The sequence below is a fragment of the Phaenicophaeus curvirostris genome, chromosome 4 (genome assembly GCF_032191515.1).
Source record: "Phaenicophaeus curvirostris isolate KB17595 chromosome 4, BPBGC_Pcur_1.0, whole genome shotgun sequence".
In the NCBI taxonomy this organism is placed as follows: Eukaryota; Metazoa; Chordata; class Aves; order Cuculiformes; family Cuculidae; genus Phaenicophaeus; species Phaenicophaeus curvirostris.
In genome coordinates, this window is record NC_091395.1 from 50,234,447 (window position 1) to 50,254,824 (window position 20,378).

The window sequence follows — 20,378 nt, forward strand, 5'->3', positions numbered from 1 at the left end:
CAGCGGTTTGGCTCCAGTGCGGCCAGCAGCAGTGGTCAGGGGAGGGAGTCCGGATTGTGAGCCCACTCCCCTTCCACATGTCCACAATTCCATTTAATTGGGCTTGCTCTTTTTTTTTTGACAACCAGATGCCCTGGGCATCCAATGCATAGTTCTGACCTAAGCCTCAGTTCTCCTTTTGAAATGCTTGCTCTGAAATGCAGAGAAGGAGGGCTGGATTTAAGGTTAAAAAAGCTTTATACAAAATCCACACTTGGGGTAAAATAATGTGAGTGCTCACCTTTTTTCACCAACAGTATAGAGTTTTCTAAACTTTTTATCATTCATAATAATTTCCGGTTTTGTAGACCAGTGAGCCATGGATACTGCAAAGAAAGGTTTAGGAAACAGTACAGCATTGACGAGAAAACATGGGTACACTTACCTTCCCTCTGTGGCAGGCTCTGGTTTTTATTGCTGTTGAATAGCAGGTGCAATGCCCTGCAAACTGCATAAGGGAGCACCTTATGAAGGGGAGTTGGAGACTCTTAGGTGGTTGCAAGACTTTAGTATTGCCATAAAGTACTAAGAACTCCTTGATTTATTTCATGTGCTCCAGAGAGATGTACTTGTATACAGTACGCTTCTCCTAAAGACGGAACAGATCCACAGCAAATCTGATGAGGTTGTTCTAATGTTGTGCTGCTTAGCTGTCGTTGCCAGTATATGCTGCAAAACTAACATCTGAGGAATGGAGACACTGAAGGGTAGAATTAGAGCCTCAGGCAGAAGAGGCGTACAAGGGCTCATAGTTCAAGGCAATTCTAGTTCATGGTACCAGTACTGTGACAGAAGGTGAAGTTGGTTTAGTGATAATGATGTTTTAAAGCTGTGTATTCCTTGGGTTTGTGTACTTTGCTTTTAGAGATGTCGTGTTATGCTGGTCATGTTTAGTCTTTTCTGGATAACCCACAGGGACTGGAAGATCTTCTAGAGGAAAAAAAAAGCTGAGAATTTCAGAACTTGGGATTATTTTTCAGGAATTTGGGGCTGTAAGTGAAACATACATTCTTGGAAGTAATGGTAACACTGCATTATGGCTCCTCCAAAAATGTGTCTGCTTAGATGAAGTGTTGGACTTGAACTCAGTGGTCTCTTGGAGAAGCTATGACAATCCTCCATAAGAATGGAACTTTGGAAGGTTAGAGGTATATAAAAAAAACTCTTACTTCCATAAAACCTGAATATTTGTAGTGATAATTTGATTTAGGGCATCCGTAGAAATCTACCAGAGAAAGATGTTAGTTCTCAGACCTTGTTCCAGCACTATAACATAGTGCTTGAAGGAATGAGCTACTTAGGATTTGTGAACTAAGAAATAGCTCAACTCTGTGTAGGGTTGAACACAATAATGAAAACGAAAATTATGTTTTCTTTATCTTTTTCATTCCCGTTCTGCTTGAGAGTGTTCACAGAGATTTATTTTTTCTTTACTTTTGCAAAAATATGGATGATGCCTGGTTGATTTTCTTGGGCTTGTTGGGGGCGGGGGTAGGGGGGCGAGCAGGAATAGGCAGTGAATTTGTCCTGAAATACTTGACCTTCTCTGGATGCAACATAGATTATGTTTTCAATGGTAGTCCTATCTTGACAAAGTCTTTGTGTTTGTTTGTCCAAGTAGTTTCATATCCTGAAGGGGAAAAATATATCAAACTTAGCTGAATGAATTTAGCTCAAGGGAACCTGGCTAGACAGCATTTTAGGATGTATGTTTGCTGTTTAATTAACTGCCTGAGGTCTAGTATCTCAGGTTGTAATTTTGCTCTCCTGAAGATGGTAGAGATTCAGTCTTTTCCAGAAAGGATGAAAACAAGTGCAGTAAAGCAAGGTAGCCAGGGACAGTATTTAACTTACTTGCAAAAGAGATCTGGCACCCTATATTTACTGGATAAGCTCTAATATGCTGAGGCAGACACAGGAGGAGCTAACCACTAAGTAAAAAATGTTAGGTGCGAACTTTCCATCTGGCACATTTACTTGTAGCAAATATTCAAATGTACAACTTCTAGAATGAAACAAAATTCCTCTATACTCTTTTATCAGTCTTGTCCCCCTGGTTATAACAACAGGGCTAATTATTATTCACTGATATGGTTAATGAGACCAAAGAGCTAAAACTTGTTCCTCTGGGGTGGAGGAGTTGAAGGCAACTGTGCCTGAAGGAATTGATGGGTCTCTTTATGTGGGCCCAGTGACTACCCTCGCTGAAAAGGGAGGTCTAGTCCCAAGAATGTTCCTCTTAACTGCCTTTCAGACACTTGGAAAGTTCAAGCACTCTGTCTGCACACCAGGCTCACCACAGTAGCAGGTATACTATAGGCAATCATCAGCTTTTGCGTAGGACAGGTACAGTAGATGTGAAGAAGTATAACATGTGAAGAAACTTTGTTTGAGGGAATACCGGCACTCGGTACCATGTAACCCTTGTAGGCTGTAGACACAAACTAGGGATGTGCTCTTAGCCCCTAAGATGATATAATCCTCTTTGATATCATTTCTGTCAGATAACACAGTTATTCAAGTACAAAACGCTGGTTCCAAGGTAGATAAGCATGCAAGCATTTTAAGATTGTTGCTAACTGAAGTACTTTGCAGTGTGATTCTATGTTAGTGAGCTTTTGGTACAGCCTTGAGTTCCAAGTTAAGCTCATTCTGCAGCTGTGGCCTGGGGATGTTACGTGCGGTGAAGGACATCTAACCGTCTCAGAATGTATTGACATATAGTTTTACAGAGATAGCTGGCAGTTCCACGGACTGTATTTCTCCTAAATACATTTCATTATTCTTCTGGGAACAGGTATTAATCCCTGCTTTCATAATTTTGTAATAGTATTTCAAATAATCTGATCTGCACTTCAGAGTGCTCTGTCAGTTTAGGAAATAGGACATTCTGAACATGTTCCAGCAGCTTCTGTTACAAGATAGCATCTGAGATACCTCACAGTTGCTCCTGGTAGTCCATGTATAGATGTCTTTTGGGGAAAAAAGTTGCAGTTCCTCAGATTAATTTAGTTTTTATTAAGTGTGCTTTCTTGTTATCTGTTCTTCTCATAGTCTCTATAATTGAAGAAAACTGGTGTTTTTCTTCAGGAAAACATGCTCACGGTTCACCAGGAATTATGTGAATACCTGTGAATTTTGGCTGTAATTTTTAAAACCAAAAAAGTTTCTAACCATCCTAGAAACTAGTTGTAGTGAAAACCAGGAAAACTTGGGAGTCTCTAATTCAGAAAGCAAATAAGAGTAACTGTTGCATCGTTTGTTTGCTTTTAATGTCACGATTTTAGAGACTTATTTGTTTGAATATAGGGCATTGGCAGAACAAGGACTCAAACTGCAAACATAGATTTGGAAAATGCTTGATATAAAAAAAAAATTACAATGGTAATGCTTTAAAAATAGTCAAATTCTACTTCATAAAACAAGAGCGTTATTGGATCACAGAAGTTATCACAATGACTTTCAACTGGATTAATTAATTTGGATGACCTGCAGTGCATATTTATTCATGACTTTTAGAACTTATCAGGAGCAGAGAATATGGCAGAATAATATGTGCCAAGACAGTAAAACACCTATTGTAAAGCATACATTGTGTGATAAAGAAAACCAGATATTTATGTCTAAAAAAATTAGTTACAGGCAATTCAAGCAATGCAATTTTAGAAGCATAGTCTTAAGAGTGTGAAATTTCAGTATTACATACATAGAAAATATAGAAACAAAACCATGAAAAATATGGAGAATGTGAAATCTAATTATTGTGATACCTTTCTGAACTAATGAGTAACTTGAGAGTGTGGCTGACAAATGGGTACAGAACTGAGAAGCAGAAAGTGTGTGTCCCATCAAAAATATTTTTTATTGGGTTGAAAAGAATATGCAAAGAGAGAAACAGCCTGATATATGATTTCCAATGTATAACCTGGACTAATGACTGAGGCTTGTCTTGCATGCACACCTTTTTATGGTTAAAGTAGTTATGGTGCACTTACTAATTGTTTAGAAGTTATGCACAACAGGACAGTTAGTGAATACAATGTGTCATTTACAGTGTGTTTGTTTCAAATGCATGTAGTCTCTGGCTTCAAGTTGCTGAGTCAAGAGCAAACCAGTGGTTATGCTAAAAACCTTAATAAAGGAACCTCTTCATTACATCTCAGCCAGCCTGAGTGAGTCTGAATGGTGGAAGATACGGGATTGAAAGCAGAATCTTGACCCTGATTAACTGTGATGGGCAAGTGCCACGCAGGAGGTGGGGCTTGGATGGGTTTAAATAGCTAGTCTGTGGCGTATAAAACACAGACAGTCTGATAAGCAGTCAGCAAAGTCTCTTCTGCTGATCTTTTAGCCTCAGGAAACTGTCCTTGAGTGGCTGTTTGGTAAATACACTTACATATGTTTATTTACGTTATGTACCCTTAACACCACAGTGTATCAGTACTTCAGGGGTAGAAACAAGGTTGCATATCTACCATCATCTCCACTGTCAGAGCTCCATTATAAGCATGTTCTTGTGTATTCTCAGACTTTGCAGAGAAGGCTGCTGTGCTGATGCTTTCAAGCCAGCCATTACTGGATATGGTGTTTTGTTGTTATTTAATTTGATTTCACAATTAATGGTCTAATAATGGTTGTATCTAAACTGCCCCAGGACAATAGAGTCTCTGACTGTCCTCTGGAATTCCGTTTGATAAGCGTGTATTATTTCTGATTTACATCTGTCAGACCTGAAGATTTCAAGTGCTGGTGACTATACATCATCTCTCTAGGCAGTCTACCTTTCACTGTCCTTATAACTAAATGTTTCCAAATGTCTAGCTGGAACCTACATTACTGTAGACTGAGCTTGGTACTTCTCATCCTGTCCACCCTTGAGATCGAGAGCAGACTAGTTCCCTTCTGTAATAAAAAGTGTACTTGAAATTATTGTCATGCCCTGCCTCAGCATTTTCTGTGTTGTGCAATGCAACCCTATTCAACCCTTTTTTACAGCTCATTTTTCTCTAGAGGTGAGTTTTCATTTTGACTGCATTCTTTCGCATTTACTCCAGTTCTTCATCTTTCTTGAAACCTAGCACCCACACCTGGACTTAAGGTCCTGTCTGAAGTCTTGCCAGTGACAAGCTAAACAGGAAGGATACTTTATGAATATTGTCCACTTCTGTCTGTAAGAATTCCATTATGTTGTAAACATTTGTTGCTATTGTGTTTTGTTGAAACAGCGCTGCACAGCTGATGCTTATTTTTCTTATACTACACTATGTTCTCTAGACTTTTTTTCTTCTTTTATTAAGAACTACTGCCTTAACAGCTGTTTCTCATTCTGTACATGGGCCGGTCATTCTTCTCTTCTTGTGCAGAATCTTGCATCTGTCTGGGCTGAATTTCAACAAGTTTTAGAGCATTTCTCTAAAAGATAAACATTGTCAAAAACTGACTGTCAAAAGTAGTTTTGAATTCTAAACCTGACCTACAACATAACTGCAGCCCTCATAACTCGTGTTATATTGAGATTTAGTGTCTCCAATGTATCAAAGAGTACTCCTACTGGTGCAGCTGTGATGAAGTCTAGAAGGTGCCTTGCCTTTAGAATGCTCTGAGGCACCACGTAAGCAGTATGGGTGACCCAGACAAAAATGTTATTGAAGAAATTATAGTCGGTAATCAAACCTCAGTCTTTTTTTCACTTGTGAGGCCATCTTGAGGTTATGTGTTCTGAAGAAGGAAACTGGCCAAACAAAAATATTTTCGCTACTTGTTCCAGCAAAAGCCTGAGTACCACTAATCCAGGAACAATTAAGCTGGGAATGGTCACAGACTCACAAGAGAACACTGAGTTGCACTTTGGTGGAGGTTGTCTAATCACAGAAACTTTAAAAATCAATATTTTTTTAAAAAATTGCTCACAGATTTAGATACTGAACTTGTAACATTTCACTAGAACATGAATTCCAGAACTTGGTTGCTTTGTGCTTTGAGAAAACCAAGGTTTTTTAAGCTGCATAAGACTGAGTGCATTAAACACCCTGTTCAAGATTTTAAGTGGTTCAGGATTTCAGGCCTCTCAATTCTTATCCATTTCTTGGTAACCACACAGTAAAGAGCTGAAGTTATTTATGGTATATGTAATACCTGGATCTGTGGTTAGAAATTGTTCAGTGTGTCCAGCAAAAAACAAACTAGAAATATCCTTTCAAGCTCCTATAATTTGTTTTCATGATCAGAAAGCCCCTGGGAGAAATGTACAAAAAATAATTTATTTAGATACATTGTCTTAAATTGCTTTTCTTTCAAAAATAACAGTGCACAGTGGTTTTTCAGTCAGTCAATATCGTTTTACTGTTTACTATAATCCTCTATGGTTATCATAACACTCTCTCTTTCCTCTTTTATCTTGTGGCAAAAAAGACCCAAAATAGCTCTGCTGGAGGAACAATATCACATTTCTTTGCAGAAGGGATGTACACTTTAAAAATTACAAAAACATTTCAGGTCTGACATTTAATATCTATGAGATTGGAAGAAGGCTGGTTCAGCTATTCCTATTACTTATTACTCGCTGAAAGCTGATGTTGTCCCTGAGGATAGTCAAAGTCCAACACTGAGGATGGGTAATATATCTATTGAAAATAGTTGCATATATATTGTGTAGTGTGATACTGCTTGCTCTTCTCTTACTCATGCTTTCTTTGTGTTGCTTCTGGGACTTAAGTCTGGATTTCCTTTATGGTTGCTTCTTCTCTTCTGTGTTATCCATGACTGCCATTTTTGGCCAGAAGGCCTTCAACATCTTTCTTTATCTTCTTTTTTCCCTTCCCTCCCATATGCTGTGCCTTCCAAAATCCCAAAACTCAAGCTGCCTGGTCCTAAAGAGATTTCTATTTTTATTCTAATTTTTCCTCTACCAGCCCAGACATCACCCTTAGTTTTTCTTAATTATTCAGTTTCTCCCTTCAGGAATCACTCTATTTCTAGCACATTCCTCTCTCTTTCTCCAGAAACTAAGAAAATAATGTCGTTCATAACTGTGTATGACCTGAAGATATTTGTTATGGGCCAACCATCTTCATTCATTGATGTCTTGTTCTTTATATATTTGTTAAATTCCTGTTTTCACAATTCAATGTCTACACATTTTTTTTCCTTCAATTTTTTAGATTTTCATGTGAACAAGGTAATCCTTGTTATTTCTTACCTTGTATTCTATTGTTTGATGGTTATTCTTACTGTGTTCCTGTTTATTTGATGATACTTATTTAATAAGTGTTCCATAGATTACTTATGAAATGCCCTGATTTCATTACTGCATTCATTTAATTAAATTAAGCAGATGCATATTTCTAGAAAGATGGTGACATTTTTTTTTTAATCTCTGTCAAACTAGAAAGTCTTCTCTGGTTTACTGTCTTCTGTTTGCAGAATCTTTCATATTAGCTCTATTGCATTTCTTACTCTCCATGGAATAAGAATGCATTTAAGTTATTTTGTTGTATGTGATTTAATGATCTAATCTGATGTCTTTCACACAGTCCGCTGCCCTGTTATTTTGTTTACATGCTAAAGTGCAAAAATAAAGGAGTTTTTTTACTTAATCTCTTTCATGTGGTGCAAAACACGAATTAAACTCTTAGCAACATTATCAGAAATTTCAGCTGAAAAGAGAACTGGCAGACTTACCCATTGGAAGGCCTAGAGCAAAATAACAAGAGGGAAAAATATAGGTCATGTGTCCAGAATGTTTTTGGAGCGATGTTGTGGTAGAAGTCTTGGCTTAGCCTGAATTGACCTGTGCTTGGCTATGTCTCTAACTGTATGTCTTTCCCATTTTATAAGAACTGAATACTGATTGCTGAAGTGGCAAAACTTCAGAGAAATGAAGGTTCACCAGCATCACAGAATACATAGTAGGAGTTTCCGTGTTGACCTATTTCTCATTCTCATAAGGTCTTGCCACCATGTTTGCTTTGTTGCATTTCCTTCATTAGCATATTCTTTTTAAAAAGCGCCATTATTGTCTCTATACCATGATAGGAATTTATTTAATATTCCCTGATCCCAGTTCATTGACTTATGTGGTCTCTCCTCATTTCAGACTCTGTGGCCACACTGCCACTCTTGCTGATTTTTATGAAACTACAGAAGGTTCAGCTGCAGTAGGATATTTCTCCTTGCTGAAGCACAGGACCACTTATAAACCATAGAGAATGGATTGTATTTAGAATATTTGAGCAGGTTTTCACTGCAGAAGTGATCAAAATGGTTTATTGGGAGTGGGAACAAGCACAACTATGCTTAAAACCATGATAAACAGTCACGGTTGATTTTTGCTGTAGATTAACCTCAATAGTCTAATATGTTTTCTATATTTTATATGGTTGGCGTAGAGTTCTGAATCATCTTTAACACATCTTGAATAACATTTTTCTTTTTCAGTTTAAACCTGGCTTGGGCGTATGGTTTCTGGTATATTTTCAATAATTTCTTTTGCCATCAGGTCAACTGCTTGTTGAGGAGGCTTCCTTTGCAAAACATGTAATATATATGCAATGTGTCATGGTTTGAGTTTACTAAATAGTCTGCCTACATTTTTTTCCCCCATGTAAGAAATATATCTTGCTTTGAAGAATTAGGTCTCTGTTTTTCTTACCTGTTTTCTTACTCTTCTTTTTCTATCAGTTTATCGGTATGTTTTTTGAGATCTTAAAAGAAACCATACTGAAATTGCCCTTGATATAAGAAGGCACAACTCCTAATGAAGTCCATAGGAGTTATGTCAGCTTACTGAAAGATTGAATTTAGCTTATCTATTTCATTGGGAAACTGGCACACAGTGCTTCATTGTATATTCGCAACAGCCAAGGTTTTGGAGAGGTAAAGCTTTATGATGAGCTTTTATATGTTGTTTCAACAGCAAGTACTTTGGAAATTTCCATGCAACGTGTAGTTTTCTTATAAAGATGAGTTAGTGCACATCATGGATTTGTTTGGTTTTTAGTGATAATTTTGTTTGGTGAATCCTGTATCTTGCTATTTCTCATAATATTTACAAGACAATTTGAATGCTAGAAAAGAATTTTCAAGCCATCTGGCATCCTCTGAGGTGAGAAACTCTGGCTCTGGAAGAAAGGTAAATGAGTGACGTAAGAGCAACTAGTTAGCAGAGCACCTGCATTGTACTTGTCTAACATCATGCACTAATCTGTAGTTTATGAAAGAGTAGGAATTTATATTTTAGAGATATTGTGTTCCGTGAATTCTAGAGGGAGAATTTTTTCCAGTGTGGAATATACTTCTTGCAAAACTGGAAAAGCACTCATTTTATTCTTATGGTAGGGAACTTGATTTGACTGCTAAAAGTGTAATCGAAGAACACCTTTGCTGTGATTCGAATGCTGCACAATGAGTATTAATATGATGATGGTTTTCTTCAGAAGCTTCATTAATGTTCTGTAGTCATGTTTTTCTTCTATCAGACAAGGTTTTGAAGGTAACGTTGGCTGTTTGCTTCATGATTAATATCAGATACGCAAATGTCTATCGGTTTTCCCCCCTTGGGAAGTCAGTTGCTGAATCTGTGCATCTTTGTAAAGGCTGACTTTCCAAGCAAAGAAACTAGAATTCATGTGGAACTTACATAATTAGCACACAGTCATCTCCTTTGAAAGGAAGCCAATAATTGCTTTGTGTAGATCGTTCCTTGTTCCAGTTTTCTCACTGAGGCTTAGCAGAGCCTGGTGAGAACATAAGCTTTGCATGGAACCTTGCACAGGTAAAGTACTTCGGTCTCAAAGGGAATGTCTAGGAAATCACATACACTTGGTCTGAGCAGTGATCTATGTGTATGGGAGAGAAGGAGAGAGACTGGAAAGAGATAAAGGAATGTGAAATACAAAATCTTTGGAGCTTTTCTGGAAGGTGCCAATTTCAAGGAGTTCTTTAATTTTTAAGGCTTGCAAATTCTTACAGAGCACCTGTGCTGAGTTTCACAGCACTGATGCTGTTAACTTAAACTATCTTCTTTTGATGAGTTGACATTAAATAATAATCTAATATAGCAAGCAGTGGTGATGGTAGGTGCAGTAAGAAAGCACAAATCGGGCTTTGGGGAGAATTGCCAATAACTTTGAAAATTTCAGCTGATGAGCAAAATATATATCGAACAAACATCAGGAACACAGGAAATACCAGAAATTTTCAGATGTTTTGCATTTTGGCATGTTTACATTTTACATGGTTTTATGAAAATCAGCCAGTTGTTCTGTTCCTGTCTGATAGAAATTCTAAGGCATAATATGTTAATGCTTCACACTGCAGAGCATGCTTGGTAAGGAAATAAATGTATGATGTCAGTAAAGAAAATATTATGCAGGTTAAAAATTGGTTAACTGATAGACCTTGAATAAATGTATATAAGGAATACTTGTCCAAATACAGCATTTTTGCGAGGACCCACAGGGGTCTATATGCTAAACAGAGTGGATAGTAGGGATGACATTTGCTTTGGCAGCAATCTTTGCTTGCTTGCTTAATCTGTGCTTGTTTAAAATTGGGCATTATAATATAGGAAAACTGCAGGTGACATAAAATTAGTTGTTGTACCGACTAGTAGCTGTGAAAGCAACTGTGCTGTTGGAGTGAAGATACAGCCGAATATAACATGCCACACCAAGGCACTGACTAAGAGATGTAGCAGTGCTTGGGCTTATGCACCCTTTGATATTAGATAGGACTAAATGGCAGATATATGACTCTTGATTTTAATGTTTGTGATGTTGTTACTGGAACTGGTTGCCAGTCTGGAGCCCAAGTTTGTTAAAGGCTGCTGACAAATTAGAAGGGACTCAGAGGAGTTTCAGTAATGCTTAGAAAACCTGCCTTACGTCTAGGAACTGGTTTGTCCAAGATAACTTTAAGGGTTTTGCTTCAGATCAAGTATCTTTATGAGGTAAGAGAGTAATGGGATCCAGCTGTTCACGTATATGGTAAGAATAAGAAGGGGGTGGATGCGGAAAGAATCACTGTTGTTGTGACCTGTTCCCTTCTAATCAGCCATTATTAGAGTGACTAGGTCAGGCCAGCTCCACTATCTAGAACTGCAAGTATTTTTATTGGCTCATGTGACCGTCATGCTTGCCTACTAGTAAGACAGAGTTAGGTTGGATAATTGTTGCTGGAAATAAAAAAATGAGTTTCTGTCTTGGTGCTGTGCATAACTTTATTTTAGAATTTTAATATTCTAAATATATTCTTCTCTCTTTTTTTGTTGTTGTTGTTTGTTTGTTTTTTGTAGGGCACCAATGCCTCTGCTCTGGAAAAAGACATTGGCCCAGAGCAGTTTCCAATCAATGAACACTATTTTGGATTGGTCAATGTAAGTACCATTTTCCATAGGCAAACCCTATACACAACTATGGCTTTGATGTTACTTGAACTTTGGTTTGTTTCCCCTCCCCCTCCCATTCTTGTTCTAAGGCAGATTGTATTTTCCTGAAAAAGTGCTGCTCACAATCCAATTTTAGGGAAAAGTGGCTTGAAGGTAGCTTCATTTGTCCCCAGAGAAAAGTATTACTGTTCTATGAATGTTTCCAGAGATTAGTACTTACACTTCAATAAAGTTAAAAGTCTATTTTAGCTATGAAATGTGAGGAAGGAAGCAGTCTCAATCGGCAACTCACTTAGGAGGGTTTTTTTATCTGACTAAGGAGAGAATGAGTGAGAAAGGTTTTTATAAATAAAGTACACACAGTAATTCTTTCCATTGAAAACATTAGTCATTCTGCTACTGAGCAGTAAGGTAGAGCCCAGCAAGATTATATTGATATATGGAAACAAGTTTAATGAGACCCACTACAATAAACATATCTCTTGAAAGTGGAAACTTTTACTTTGTGTCCTAGTTAATTTAGAACACCATAGGGTTTTTCTGTGGAATGTCAGAGGTGGGTGTGGAAATATATTCCTACAACAGCTGCATGGCAAAACGGTTGGTATGTGATAAGGACACAGAAGCCAGAATTTGAATGAAACAACTAGTTTTATTGTGATGCAAAAGGATAAAGATTGTTTTTAATTTTACATGACAGTTTGGGAACACCTGCTACTGTAACTCCGTGCTTCAGGCATTGTATTTTTGCCGGCCGTTTCGGGAAAATGTATTATCATACAAGGCCCAACAGAAAAAGAAGGAAAATCTCTTGACTTGCCTGGCAGATCTTTTCCACAGTATTGCTACCCAGAAGAAGAAAGTTGGAGTTATTCCACCAAAGAAGTTCATATCAAGGTTACGAAAAGAGAACGGTAAGTGTAAAACTGGAATCCTCTTAGACATTCATACATTGATCAGGAAAGTGTAAGTATATATTGGGCAACGTGGTCTCATTAATCAGGTGTGCCCACCGAGCTTATCTCTCACTTCCCTCCTCAGCAGGATGGGGGAGAAAATAAGATGAAAAAAGCTTGTGTGTTGAGACAAAGGCAGTTTAAGTAAAAAAAATCAAAGGCTACATGCAGAAGCAAAGGAAAACCAAAGGAGATTTATTCTGTGCTTCCCATCAGCAGGCCATATCCAGCCACTCTTTGGCAAGCAGGGTCCTGTTATGCATAGGATTTGCTTTGGAAGACGAATGTCTCAATAATGAATGTATGTGTGTGTCTGTGTGCCTCCCCCCACCTCGTTCGCTTAGCTTTTATTGCCGAACACAAAGTCACATGGCAGGGAATATGTCTTCGGTTAGTTTGAGTCAGCTGTCTCAGCTATGTCCTCTCATCTTGCCCACTGCTAGACTACCAGCCTTTGAAGCTGTTGGAGCACTGCTCAGCAACGTGAAAATGGTGGTGTGTTATCGACACTGTTCTAGCCACACACGCAAAACACAGCAATGCCTAGGCTGCTGTGAGGAAAGGTAACTCCTTCCTGGCCAGACACAGGACACTGGCATGCGTTAGTATCCAATGCATTCGGTTTCCCCCACCATGTGTTTTCCTGTCCAAACTCTGTGATATTCCTAAGTGCCTGAGAGATTTGGAATATACGAGTGGGAGCCAATGCTGCCTACAGTTAGGCAGTCTAGTCTAAGGAATTTAGGATGAGTCACCCTCTTGTGTTCTTCATTGACTGTAGTAGGAGCCTGCACAACCGACTCCAAAGAGGAACGTAACCTTTCAGACAGCTAAAGTTAGGTGAGATGAAGCTTTCCCCCAAAGTAGTTTCACTGAATCCGGCATGACTGCCTATCTACTCTTCTTTGGAGTGATTTGAAATACTTTTGCTGAGTAAGAGCCGGAATATGTATTTGAGAAGAAAAAATGAATTTATTTTGCTTTCCTGAAGGAAGGGACATACTCAGCTTTAGAAATCTTGTCTCTCTTCTTCACAGATCTCTTTGACAACTACATGCAACAGGATGCACATGAGTTTTTAAATTACCTGCTCAACACCATCGCAGACATTTTGCAGGAGGAGAAAAAACAGGAAAAGCAAAATGGGAAGCTGAAAAATGGCAACATGAATGAAGCTGAAGAGAACAATAAGCAAGAACTCACCTGGGTGCATGAGATTTTTCAGGGAACACTGACTAACGAAACTAGATGTTTGAACTGTGAAACCGTAAGCATTGGGATAGATTTTTTGCTTTTGGTTGTTGCCCATTAATAGATAGAAACATTTTATATGTATAAATATATGAATCTTTTCAGACATCTGGGAATTGTGGATATTCCTGTAGACTTTACTTCTTGAAGTGAGTATATTCTTTTCTAAAAATTTATTTTTCTAAGCATTACTTGGCTAACTTATGCCAAGTCTTGCTGTCCTAATACATATCTCTACAGTTAAAATCCTTGCTAGTTAATCAACACCCTTCCCGATTACTGTAATTTTTGGAGAAGATAATCCATGAACAAGTGAAATGTTAAGATATATTTGTGTTAATTCAATCCTGAGAATGTGACTGGCATACAGAGTTTTCATGTATCTCTGTACTACTTTCTACAGGATGCTGAGAATAGTGTGTTTTTAATTCAGAGCAGTGCTGCCACCAGGGACTTCCTCTAAAGAAAATGCAACTTTAGATTACGTGCATTAAAGTGGGAGAAGTTGCTCAGAAAAAGTATCTTCAGAAAGCAAGCTGAGGTTAAATATCTAACTTTAGACAGCTGGAGTTAGGTGAGATAAACCCTACTGAGGTCCTTACAGATGTGTGAAAGAACACATTCTGATATTTCTGATCATAAAGAATAGCTCTGTACTCCGAGAAAATACAACTTCTCCAAGTATTTGGGTCAGAGAGGAAGAAGGGGGAAAGAAATACAGTGATAGTCCACATGAGAAAAGGATTTGGACCAAGTCTGGAACAAGCTTGTCTAAGTGAAAATGTGAGAGAGATATTGAAAATTAATTATTTAATCCATTTCAGTTATAAAAAAACAAATAATAATGGCAAGTAAAAGTTAGTGAAAGGGGAGAATTGTTTTTTAACTGAGAAACTTATTTAAATGGTTATGGCCTAATTCTAAGTTAATATCTAGTGTTTATTCAGATGAACTGCACTCAAGTCAGGATGTGTCCTTGGGTAGCAGCGAAACAGCATGATACCCTATTTGTAATTCAAAGTGGCCAAGCTTTATGGAAAAAATAATGCTAGATATTGCTGCCTTGTCTGTACCTTCCTGAGAATGCAGGAATACTGTATAGTACCCAGTTTTCTTTTCTTGTATTATTTTATCTTTAAATCTTTGGGAAGTAGTAAAATGGATTAAAAGGTGTTCCTTTGCGAAAATATTCATATGTAGTGCATGAACAATGATTCAGATTCCAGCAGTTCTTATTCTCATTTACAGAGTGCAGCTTGAATCTAGTTTTCCAGCTACCTTTAGTTTCAGTCTGTATTGTTTTAGCTCCACCTAGATCATTTTCCCCTTTCAGTAAATATTTGATGTCCTGAAATCAATAACAAAATTCCTAGTTTCTTTGTGGTACCCAGATGAAACACTGTACTTGCCAAAGACTTTTCTGAGTATTTAACCTCTTTATTGATATGCAGTGTGCCTGACAGAACTCTAGTTCCAGCTGTAGGGACACAATGTTCTCTGAAGCTTTGTTGCTCTGTCTTTTGAATTCTAGCTTTATGTTTATACTGCAGTTGATTGCTGCCAGTTTTGTGGTTTTCTGTCCCCTGTGGGTTGAATCTTCTTTTGGGGAGGATTTTTGTTTGAAGAGCTGCACTTGATTTTAATTGAGTGCACATTGTACCTCTGTACATCTTTGATTATGTAAAAATTCAGCCTGTAGAAGGTGTTCCTCCGGATTCAGGACTGTTATGGGCTGCATTCACTGTGTTTATAGGTTCCCCAATGTAACACAACGGTGAGCTGAAACTAGTACATACCTTCCACATCCATAAAATTGCAGAAATTTGAGCACAGGATACATTGCATCAGAACAATGGATTTAACCCCTCACTGAAGTTCTTGATTTGAACTTCTCTATCCTATCATCTGATTTAGTTATTCTAAGAAATGCAGTCATAGGAGGCAAAATACGGAGTCTTCATGCAGTATTTTATAAACAGAATTGGTAGTGACTAAATTCTTGTGCAGTAATTCTGTGGTCTTTTTGACTCAGACGAAGTACTACAACAATCTGGATTATTTTCTTATTCTGCGTTACTTCATCTTCAAAATTAAACACCCTAAGTGTTTTCAAAAGAAGAAAAAATTGTTTTCAAAACAAATATGAAGATCTGTCATTTTCAAAATGTTTGAGGTTACTTTTTTAATATAAATACTCTATTGGAATAATAGTATAAAAAGTATAAAAGTATAAAAACAATTCCAGTAAAATAAGAAAATAAGCTGTGTTGCATATCAAGGAAAGATATATAATGTACCAGTCAGAGCTAATATGGAAGGTGAGGGTCCCCCTTTAAGGAGCAGTAGACTGCAGTCACTGGACCATGGTTGGTGGGCTTGGATAAGTGGAACAGACAGAAGTAAATTATATGAAAGCTGGATTGGTAGACTTAATAATATAGTCGTGCTGAACTAGGAAAAAAAATGCGTTGAAATTAATTATAACTGTGTAATATATTTCTGCAGAAATTGTTCTACCTTTAGCATTTGCACATAGATGCAAACAGTATTTAGATGCATGGCATTTTACTAAGTCTCTATTTCACATGTACATTTTTTGCAACAGGTTAGTAGCAAAGATGAAGATTTTCTTGACCTTTCTGTTGATGTGGAGCAGAACACATCAATTACACACTGTCTAAGGTAAACGAGGGCATCTCTTTGGCAAATAGTTCTATCCAGCTTTGCTAAATTTTCCAATTCTAGTATGTACAGAAAAGAGAAGTAGAATAGCATTGACCTTTGAGCTTTTCCTAAGCAGAAGAAAAAGATTGTAAACTGGATGTTTCCTCTAATAACAAAATATACATGAATGTATTTCATTTTACTCACTTTCTCTTTCAATATGTGTTTGAAAGAGAAAAAAAACATCTTGTCTTGGAGAAAAGAATTGATTGCTTTGTCCTCTGGAAGAATTGCTGCAGAATAATAATTGGCTTCAAAGGGATTTAAGTGTGCTTATCTTTAAGCTTCTACTCAAGTGCTTTGTTGATTAGGACTTATGTGCATATTAAAAGTTAAGTGTGTGCTTTGCAGAATGAGTGCTAGAGTCCCTAGAGGGCAAAGGATTTCAAAAATTTACTTTTCTGCCACATAAGTTTCTTATTCTGTATTTCATCCTAAAATTATGGGAAGAAGTCTTTTATTTTAAGTTTCAGTTCTGCTCCTAGTACACACTTAACTCTTAAACAAATAGTTCAGAGATCACAATAATTTTCAGACTTTCATGGATGATTATTCTGTGAGATTTAAAATATCCAGAGTTTTGTCATCGATACAATACACTTGTACTTAGATTTGAGACAGTATGCTGCTGCTCTAAGGTAACATTTATCAATTGGTTAAATTACTCTTTCAAGCTCCAAAATTGCTACCAAGTTTGAAATTGCATTTATTCTGCATTTATATACTGGAAAGCCTAGGAACGGTTGTCTGGCATCTCACCCCAGGCTGAGAGTTACAGAGAGAGCATGTGGGATACTTACCATTTCCTGAGTCAGAAAGCAGTGGTTTTTCTGTGGATACCACAACCATGCTCAGTAACTTCTGTGGCATTTTAAAGTGCTAGATCCAGTAAGTTTTTCCCTTCTCAACTTCTGTTTGGTCTCCTGCAGGATACTGTAATGATCCTCAGCCCTCAAGCAGTTTTCACTGCGGTAATTGCCCTCATTTTAAAAGGCAAGCAAACTGAAGAATGGCTTTGGAAGGCAGTGAATTATTTTCTTTTTTCCCCGTTGTCTCTTTGTGTGTTCATGGTCACTGATAATGGAGTCAGTATTGGTACTACAGGCTTTTGTTTGCACGCTTTCAAGTTCTTCACTGTAGCCACTACTTTGAACTTGACTTTGTCAGCATTACTTACATTTGCTGATGGTGTTCAAAGTTAATTTGAAATCACGCCGACATGCAGGGATGCTGAATTGCACATCTTCTGAGGTCTTTTCTAACCTGAGTTGTTATTTGGGTCTGTGATATACAGAGAGACTGAGATATACTGGAGACTGAGCAGTGACTTTTTCATACAGCTTAGTCTGGTGAACTTGTTAGAAACTGCTGTTCTACATAAGTTACCCTCTGTTCTTCAGCTTTCACCAATTTTAAATCTAATTTCTTAGTTGAGCTTCCTGAAGATGTTTTGTTTGGAAAGGCCATTTTATGCAAAGGCACAGAGTACTTCAGTAAAAGTACCAATAGCATTACTAAACAGCCAGTGTCTGTAGCTTTCAGTGTGGAAGAACTGTACCTGCACTAGTGCAACCAACAGGAAAATGGTGGAGCTGCAAGGGACCCTGAGAGGTTAGCCCCTGTCTCCACATCAGACAAGATGTTTGTCCAACCTGTTCCAAATGACATGAGGTTTAACAAGGCCAAATGCCGGGTTCTGCACTAGGACCATAACAATCCTGTGTGGTGCTACAGACTAGGGAAAGACTGGCTGGAGAGCTGCCTGGAGGAGATGGAACTGGGGGCGCTGGTTGACAGCTGACTGAACATGAGCCAGCAGTGTGCCCAGATGGCCAAGAAGGCCAATGGCATCTTGGCTTGTATCAGAAACGGCGTGACCATCAGGTCCAGGGAGGTTATTCTCCCTCTGTACTCGGCACTGGTGAGACTGTTCCTTGAATCCTATGTTCAGTTCTGGGCCCCTTGCTTTAAAAAGGGACCGGATGGATAGAGTGACTACACCCAAGCGTAGGCAGCCCCTTGACATGTAAGAGACCAGGATATAAGTCCCACTTGAAGATACTTGACCCTCTACCCGTGTAGAGCTCCAAATACAGGGCTGTCATGGCAGCCAGATGCCTTAAGTCCTTTAGCAAACCCCCGTACGCTTACTTTAGATATTTTAGAAAACTGAACTCAGTGGAGAGAAGATTTCCTCCTATGTAACTTTTTAGGGTTCCAGTTCATCAGCTCAAGTGGGGCAGAAGCGTTAAGATCCTTTAAGAACTAATAATTGTATTTATTTACAGGGACTTCAGTAACACAGAGACATTATGTAGTGAACAGAAATACTACTGTGAAACTTGCTGCAGTAAACAAGAGGCACAGAAAAGGTAAGCGAAGAGAAGGCTATTTCACCATGTCCCTCCTAGGCTTTGACAGATTTTTTCCTTGATATTTATTGTGTTTAGATACCCAGGATCCTTACAAATGAACTGCTTTCTCTCAGTGGGCCAGAACACCTACAGGCAGATTCAAAGCTATTACATGTGTCTAAATCTAGAAGCTACTGCTACTTGACTAGTGTTACTTACAAAGTGATTTTTGTAATACAAACATTTACTCATTAAGGAAAGAAGAATGGCTTTGAACTGATCAAGTCTTTATCATATGCACTGTAATGGTTTCACAGGATGAGAGTGAAAAAACTGCCAATGATTCTTGCCTTACACCTCAAGAGATTCAAGTATATGGAGCAATTGCACAGGTATACTAAGCTATCTTATCGTGTAGTATTTCCTCTGGAGTTACGTCTCTTCAACACATCTGGCGATGCTGTCAACTTAGATCGGATGTACGACTTGGTAGCTGTTGTTGTTCACTGTGGAAGGTAAGACACTTCCATGTGTATCTTAAGTTATTGCAAGACATTTGCCAAGGGCAGAGGGATGCCTGACAAAGCATGGAGGGAGTGGGAGGGAGGACATAAACCCTACTGCTGCACCAACTTGTGTGTGTCTTGGACTGAACCTCTTAGCCACCCTGCCTCATAGTAAATCTGTACTTGTTAAAATAATAATGTCTTGGGCCTCCACAAGTCACAGGATGGGCTTAAATTAATGGAGCTGTCTCCTTGCTCATCAGTCCACTTAAAGAGTTTGACAGCCAGGAATCTATGAGGGACAGATACTGCTAGCACATGGGCCCTACAACAGATCCCCTAGGTCTCCTGTCAAGGCAATGAAAACGTTAGCTTTAATAAAGCTTCTCATATGTGGGGTATTGTCAAAACACCCCAAACAGAATAATACTTGGGGCTCTAGGAATACCTGTTGTCCTTTCTCTTCTCAAAGAATGTATGTAACTAAATATTTACAGTTGATACTAAACAATTTTCCACCTTAAATTTAGTTCAGAATGTTTTTAAAATATTTGCAGAGGTTAATGCCTACCACAACCGACTTGCTAAGTGTTCTGTAGGTTAAATGGCAAATGGTCATGGTGTAGATGAAAACAACACATTTAGCTTTCATCTGATGAAGTCTTTGCAACAAGTCACTAAAAAAGTTAGAGGACTAAATGTTTACTGTGCCACTAGGGTGGGTTTACTATGTTCTTTATAGCATTTAGTTATAATTCAGTCTGCTGCGTATAGAAATGCGACTTATCAAAATGGACTCAATAGTATCCTCTAATATTTTGGGGTTTTTGTTTTGTTTTGCTTTCTAGTGGACCGAATCGGGGGCATTACATTACTATTGTGAAAAGTCATGGATTTTGGCTCTTGTTTGATGATGACATTGTAGAGGTCAGTATACTGAAGGTCATGAGCACAACTTTTGTATTATGTTCTTTTCTCTATTTGCGATTAAATTTATGATCCAGATCTGGGTGTAGATTACTAGTCTGCAAAACCACAGTTTGTTTGTAACATGAGACTTAGCTCAACTGTGTTGGAAAGAAGGACTGCAAAAAAAATACTAATCCTGTAGTTCTTACTCTGACAATGTCAGAGGGAGTTGTTTTGTTTCAGAGCAACATCA

General features: G+C 38.1%; 1 protein-coding gene across 1 annotated transcript in view; it reads left to right on the forward strand.

Annotated features, from left to right (window-relative positions):
* The window catches only part of USP46 (ubiquitin specific peptidase 46), a 29,606-nt gene that overhangs the window by 1,912 nt on the left and 7,316 nt on the right, over positions 1 to 20,378 (forward strand). Inside the window, exons 2-8 of the mRNA XM_069856067.1 lie at positions 11,333 to 11,413; positions 12,126 to 12,339; positions 13,419 to 13,648; positions 16,238 to 16,314; positions 18,645 to 18,728; positions 19,028 to 19,225; positions 20,065 to 20,143. Coding sequence (XP_069712168.1) covers positions 11,333 to 11,413; positions 12,126 to 12,339; positions 13,419 to 13,648; positions 16,238 to 16,314; positions 18,645 to 18,728; positions 19,028 to 19,225; positions 20,065 to 20,143 — 963 coding nt within the window. The remainder of the gene's footprint in view (positions 1 to 11,332; positions 11,414 to 12,125; positions 12,340 to 13,418; positions 13,649 to 16,237; positions 16,315 to 18,644; positions 18,729 to 19,027; positions 19,226 to 20,064; positions 20,144 to 20,378) is intronic.